The 7,500-nt window shown below is 45.3% G+C and overlaps 1 protein-coding gene across 1 annotated transcript in view; it reads right to left on the minus strand.

Moving 5' to 3' along the window:
• LOC310808080 (metabotropic glutamate receptor 7-like) overlaps positions 1–5,356 on the minus strand; it is a gene marked incomplete at both ends in the record, with an annotated part of 49,215 nt that extends 43,859 nt beyond the window's left edge. The window contains one exon of the mRNA XM_083674781.1: positions 4,847–5,356. Coding sequence (XP_083530907.1) covers positions 4,847–5,356 — 510 coding nt within the window. The remainder of the gene's footprint in view (positions 1–4,846) is intronic.
• Between the last annotated feature and the right edge of the window lie 2,144 nt (positions 5,357–7,500).

A 7,500-nucleotide genomic window follows, 5' to 3' on the forward strand; every position in this document is an offset into this window, starting at 1 on the left:
TCTATCTGAACATCCAAGGCTACGCTTTGATTCCATTGGCTAAGAATACATTTATTCTATTTCGGCTCAGCCTCCTCCCCGGCTGTGTCGCTCCTTGGATTCTGGAATCATCTACCTACCTCACAACCCCCCGGTTTCACAACGCCCCGTTAATGATTCATGTGGAGATGAGCTCCACTCTCTGTGTCCAAAATGAGCAGAGTGACAAGGACATCAAATGAAAGAGGGAATGCCTTCTCAAGTCACATCACACAGCCAGAGTCCTCCCCATGGCTCTCTCCACTCATCTCCTCTAAGATGATTGCACATAATGGGGTTTCCTATACTCCAACTCCTTCTGTAGATGATTAGCCAAGACAGTTTTTAGTGACATATTCCGCTTCCTTAGATCCTCCGCAGTCATATTTTGAGCCCCACAGGGGCCACGTTCATTCTGGAAATACGTCTAAAACACCTTGCAGACGCTGCAAACCAACTCATATTGTGACAGAATCCTCCCCTGAAGACTTTGTCCACATTACATTTTGTGAAAAGTCACCATTACGCTGTCCGCTAATACGCTTTAGCGTGCTGTTACCATGACAGCGAAAATGCAAATGTGTGTTTCAGCATTATCTTTAGAAAAATAATGCAGACAAAGTCTTCCGACAGGTATTCTGTCATGATATGAGTCTGTGTGGAGTTTCTGCAAGGTGTTACATAGACTTATAGACATATTTCCATAATGAATATGGATTTTTTTTGTTAAGAAGTGGAAAATCCCTTGAGTGTGGACGCTACATTGTGTGTGCTGAAAGACAGACGCATTCACATACAATGTTGCTGTGCACTCTAGGTGAATAGCACCCTGCACATCCCCCACATTCCAATAGGTGTAGCAGAGACTTACTAATAGACAAGCAAGGTTTTCTCCATTTCCCTCCATTTCCCCCCTGCCTTTTCTGACCCCAGGTCCTTATGTCACTGGCAATGACAGCTTATTTGACTGGGGGATTCGATTCTAGTCATTAGAGTTTCTTCATTATATTAATATTGTATTATCCACCTACACTGTATTGTGCATGCATGCCTGCTCGGCTGAACACTGATACACAACAAAGCATGTTTACAATATTCAGTCTCTAAAAGGCCATGGAGAGCACGCACGGTGGTTTAATCACACTGTGCATGCGCCACCTGTTCTGTACACTAACAGAGATCAATTTTGGGTTTAATAACTGCTCCTGGAAGTCTGAATAAATTATAATTATAATATTCTTATCAGCATTTTTACATATCTTGGAGAGAAAAACACTTGGTGTCACACTCAGAGTAAAAGCCAATTAGCAAGGCTAGCTTTGGAAAAAGAAATACAAGAGCTAAAACCATTGGCACGGAACGGGAGAACTGCACAAGAGGTTTTATTTGTGTACTGTGTGTGTGCCGGGGCCTGTGTGTGTGTGTGTGTGTGTGTGTGTGTTTGTGGGTGTGTGTGTTTGTGGGTGTGTGTGTGTATGTGTGTGTGTGAGACTAACCATATGCCAGATATGTATTCGCTAGAGACATACACACATGCATACAAAAGCGTTGTAGATGTGACTAATTGACCTGTGCTGTCACACGCATGACTGTGCAAATGGCAAATGCATTTGGAAAAAAAACACATATTTAACCTATGGCATTTGCTGCCAGTAATGTTGGTATGGTAGTTACACAACAACACATAGCCCCGAATGTACATGAAGTGTCTGTCTTTGTTGCTGTCAGCCGAGTAGATCAGTCTGGCTCCAATCTCCCCCAAATCAATCACAGTGATGACTCTGACGCTGAAGAAACAGATAAATAAACAGAGCTGTGCCTGTCAGGGTACGAGAGGAGGAGGACGTCAATGCCTCACCTAGACAGCTGGTCTGCAGGGGCCACGTCCCTCAAGAGAAGGACAAGACAGAGTTCACTTGCGTTCAATAGAATGTTCCGCCTCTCTCTTTGGGAAGAGAGTAGAGGGAGAGGGGAGCGGGCAGCACTCCCTGATGTAAATGTCAACCGGATAAAAATCTATTTTACTTTTCATTCAAGGGGCCAAGAGCTGCAAATGGACGTGGTTGCCTAGGCGCTTTGGCCGCATTGGCTTCTCCTCCGAGTGTGAGAGAGCGCTTGAAACCAGAGAGGGAGAAAGAGAGAAATAACAACAACATCTCCCAGAGGACAACGCCTTATTGATACACACGCTGGGTGATAATTCAAAAGTTTGCGTTATTATTCTTATTATTATTTTTTCTATTTTCCCGTGGCATTGTTGCTTCTCATATCCAACGCAGTGTGAACGGCAGGGAAATAAAAACATCTTCAGAGCAAATCGCCTCACCATGGCAACAGTATTGATCAACACTCCTGGGTCCTCCCCAAAAAAAAAATCCATGGCCCATGTCAATTTCCCAGCACTAACCGTTCGGCGGCCATTCGAGTCTTGAATAGACAGTCACCATATTTAGTGTCTGGCAATAAAATCTACGATCTGTATTTAACTTCCCTGAGGTTCCGTTTATCACAGGGGGAGAGTTACACAATGGCTAGATGATAGGGGCGACGTCACTGACATTGTCTGCAAAGGACAAACATTGGTGCAGTCAGGCAATGTGGAGGCTTTTCTCTTTGTCCAACAACTTCTGCCGTAGATGAAGAGAACATTCCGGCACTTGTTTGAATGAGTGCTAATGGGAGTTGTACAGTAAATGCAATTGAGTGTGAGGTGTCTGACATGAGTAGATATTATGTATGCTGTATGGACCGTTTGATAGGTTTTTCCTCTCATTTTCGACTGCAGAAATGACTTTGCTTTTTCAATCATGTCTGAACAGGTGTTCTCATTCAGCTTTTGACAAAAAATAAATCACCACTTGATGGATTGGAGTTGAAAACAATCTCTGGAGCTTGTAATTGCTCCCACAAATTAATCAGATGCTGTGAGACTGATGACTGTACATGGGGTGGGAGCTGTCAGCTAGGGGATCGATTGATTACAACCCGGGACTCATATCTAATTCATCATAATCAATGTTTACTATCCATAAGATCATCGGTTGAAATATGATCAATTTACAGTCGACGATATCATCAAAGTGCATTGAAATTCGATACATAAGAGAGTTTTATCCTCCCTCGCATGTGTAAGTTTGTCTGTGGGGATCAACATTGCCAGAGACAGCCATACGCCGGTAACGGTGCAGAGGGGGAAATTAGCATAAATGCAGAGTGACTGCCTGAGCAAACGCAGGAAGGAGCTTTGTGACAGTGCCTGTCAACCCAGTGATTCTCCAAGCCTGATTACTAAGCCAACGCTCCCGTGCTATAGCATATACTGACTACACACACACACTCCCGCAGCCAGACACAGTGGGGCACCTGGAGAGGAGAGGGGGGGGGGGGGGGGGGGGAATTAGGGAATTATCCCTCCTCTGCCTGTATCTCTTTCACAAATATATACACACAATCTAATCATTTTCAACACTAAAGAAACGTACCGTATTTCATCTTCTGGAATGAATAACTTTGAGACCGAGGGCATAGAGTATAGGGGGTTTATTTTCCTTGAAGCCTTACAAAGTTCCCAGTGGCACCCCTGCAGAGACCGGCAGAGAGTGAACCCTACCCACAGGCCAAACTCAGCAGTGTAGGAACCATCAGCGTGACATCCAATGGAGGCACAATGCCCCAGAGACCAGGATGACTGGAGTCATCTGGTGTAAAGATGTGTCTTGTTGTTGGGATTGAGGGGTTAGCGTGTGTGTGCGTGTGTGTGTGTGTGTGTGTGTGTGTGTGTGTGTGTGTGTGTGTGTGTGTGTGGTTGGGCAGCTAAAAGCATGTTAAGTACTTTGATGGCCTCAGTCTCTTTTAAACAGCTACTTAGGCCAAGGCATTGGTTTGTCTAATTGATCTCTAAAAACACTCAAATGGCATTGACTGTAAGTTACAATCTGTGACCACACGTCATTAAGACTTAACATTATTACTCCAGAGCTTTCCCCATGAACACATCTTATCTTCAGTCGAGATCGTTGGATGGAGGGTGGCTTACATGTTGCCACATTTCTGCACTATGTAGTTGCATGTTTTTGCTATTAACATGTGTTTTTAATAATTAATTTGATGTACTGGAACCCTGGGGGGGTTTCATTCCACTGCAGCATTGAGGTACTGAAGAGGACCATATGGAGACAACAATAGGCACTTAGTTTCAACAATGCTACTGTTGCTCTGCAGATTTTAAAGTGTGCAATGCAGAATAATAATTGTTTTTTTATGAACCGTCAGCCACCTCGAATCAAGCCACACAATCTAAAAACAAACGCTGGTGCTTTGGCGTATATGTCATTCAGCTACAGCAGAGTGGGTCTTAGTTGTGCATGGGGTGTGAGTGTCAGTCTGTCAATGCTCCTCCACCGCGCATTCAATCCACGGCGGAGACAGAGAGGGGGAGACAGAGGGAGAGGGGGGAGACAGAGGGGGAGAGCGGGCAGCGGGAGCTGTTCTTTCAGCACCACCGGGAACAGCAACAGTCCACTCAACGCTCTCTCAACCTCTTCTCATTCTCCTCAATCTAACTGGGGGAGCACTTGAGATAACTAATTCAATGGCAGTGCAGAAACGAGAAACGCCTCTGTTGTCTGTTGCTTCGATACGGGGGGAAATACGAGGATTAAAAAATTATAGGCCTCCATGCAATGAGGCCAACAAGTAGGCTATACATGAATTTAAGAAGTGGGCTGCTAGATAAGCATGTCTAGCGTTAGTGTGAATTTAATTTATCTTAAAAAAGTGAAGTCACCCATAGATTGATGGCATTTGTGTTGCTAAGACATGGACTTACTTGAAATAGGCGCAGGATGTTGGCGACCATGATCGATACTGAACTTGCCGAGGCCCCAATGACTCCAACCACTTTCTCGGGCTTGACGAACACCGGCGCTTCTCCGTTGGTGCACCTCACGTCTGAAATGTCCTTCTGTATCAGAGCCTGAACAAAAGTTAACGATTGTTCCAGCGCATAGGTATCCCTAGAACAAGTGTCTAGCACCCGGGCGCCCAAGGTGATGTTAGGTAAAAGTTGATCGTCAGTGTTGATTTGGTCCAATGCGTACATCATGGCCTCAAGCCGATGGATCCCGTTTTCCTTTTTGATATCTCCACACGGCATGCCGTCGGCCCCTCTGGCGTGCACTGGAAAGAGACCACCCAGGGTCAAATGTCCCTCAATCCGGATTGAATGGGGTGCGTAAACCTCCTGTGGCAGCGCAAAATCCACTATCGTTTTCATCAACCAAAACACTCTACATATAAAGCGTGGGTTCCACTTTCTACCGAGAATGAAACGAGCCATGATGCTTTTGACGGTATAGAGAGTTGGTTTGGGGGGTAAATGAGCCAAGAATCCGCCTAGTAAGACCCAGAATGACAGTAAAGTTATTCAATACGAGCCCATTTGTATCACCACGGAGGAGATTCAACAAGCTGGGTGAAAACACCGAGACGTTTACTCAGACAAACTGCGCCCATCGCTTGGCTACGAGTGCACGGCGTAGCTTGTTGAACAGGAAAACACCCTCTGACGACTATTCAATCCGCTCAGAAAAACGAAGCAATTGACATCCATTTGTTTGAGAAGACACCTGCTGTCACACATATATCTATGGCTGTCGGCAATCCAGAGCACTGAAAGCAACATCTAGCCACAAGAAAAGAAAAAAAAGTAACGGTATCTGGTCAAAACTACCGAAGAGACACTGATTCATTCAGAAGAGTGAGAATATATCGAACCGATCTCACAGACTTTGGAAAATGTTGAACGTTCCTCGATTTTAGGTCCAGCAGAACTGGGTGACATTCTTTTCACTGAGCCCAACTTCACATGAGCGCAGTAACGGTAGTGGGGTCTGGGGCGGGCTGCAGGATTTCGGTCCACCGAGAGTCAATATCATCATAAAATGTCCCAAAAAGAAACGACCATCACCGCCTCTACAACCAAATGAAAATAACACAAGTAATTAATCACAAGCGCCCTCTCTGTCTCCCTTTGCAGATTAGATATGCAAGATAGATGAATGACTCACATCGAAGAACTCACCATGCGCGATTAGTTTTCACCCGCTTTCCTTGAGAGACGTAATTCAAACGGCTTGTAAAACAACGGCATTTACCTGAATGTGTAGAAGTCACCTTTCCAAATTTGGATAGGTGTCACATAACTCCTCTCCGTCAAGGGTTAGACTATCTTTGCATTACCCAGCATTTAAACAGCGTTTTATATGCATTTTATTCCGTTCAGTTGATTGTGTGTGAGCTCCCTCATCATTTTGCCTTCCCCATATTATCGTCTTCCGCGCGCACTGAGCGGAGCAGTAGCCTATTGCAGTCACGCAGTCGTTTGAGGTCCGTTGAAAGCCAAAGTCTCTCTCTCTCCCCCCCCCCCCCTCTCTCTCTTTCTCTCTCTCTCTCTCCCCCCCCTCTCTCTCTCTCTCTCCCTCCCTCTCTCTCTCTCTCTCTCTCTCTGTCTCTCTCCCCTACCCGCCCCCCGACACACACCTAATTTTAGATTCATTTAAAAAAAAGAAAAAAAAGAAAATCAAATTAAATATGATTGACAGTGCATGTGATGTACTGTATAGCCTAAATATTTCTAGTCAGGCCATATAAAGTACCATACAACTCTGTTAGGCTGTGTAACATGAAAATTCATAATGAGTCATGTCAGTCAGTTTGCAAAAATATACCGTATTTCCAAAAGCTATAGCCATGAAATATTCAAAGCTGTCCTTTCATTGTAAGCAGCTCAAACCAACGTATGTTATTCTCTAAAACACACAGTGGAGCCTGGAGGCTGGTGGAGGCAGAAATTCGAGGGCGAGCCCGTCCTCGATTTCTGCTTCCAACAGCTTCCCCTGCTGTACACTGTAGGCCTACTTCAAGATTACACCCCCCCCCCCCCCCCCACACACACACACACACACCCCCCTCCCACCCCCCTGCAAAGAGAATGTCAGGGAGAGAGAGAGAGGGGGACCTGGGGCAGGGACACAGACATTCTGAAGGGTCCTAACTGGTCGTCCTGGCAACCCTCTTCCTGATTCTTCGCTGTGACATTGGTGGTCAGGCTAACTATACCCTGAGGTAGAATTAACCTGCTCTGCCACCCAAAAAGCTATCTCCACCAAACCGATTCACGAAACAGGTGCCAGTGTCATAGGTAGACATAGCATAGGCAAACATTCGTTTTGGAATACGCGAGTCTCTGTCTCTGTCGTCTGAGGTGTGGAGGCCAATCCAAGGTTATATTGAAGACATGACATTTCTTGTTGTTGAACGACTAGGACGACCCAGGATTCATTCAATTAATAACCCTTTAATCAGCGATGCCACCAAGGCAAATCAACTTAATGGCCTCGCAGGGTTGCAGAATGTTATCGTTCTTTGCAGAATTGCACTTCGTCCATTTTCCACCGCATTTCAATTTTCTTCAATTTGGAG

The sequence above is a fragment of the Argentina silus genome (assembly GCF_951799395.1).
Source record: "Argentina silus genome assembly, chromosome: 8".
Lineage (NCBI taxonomy): Eukaryota > Metazoa > Chordata > Actinopteri > Argentiniformes > Argentinidae > Argentina > Argentina silus.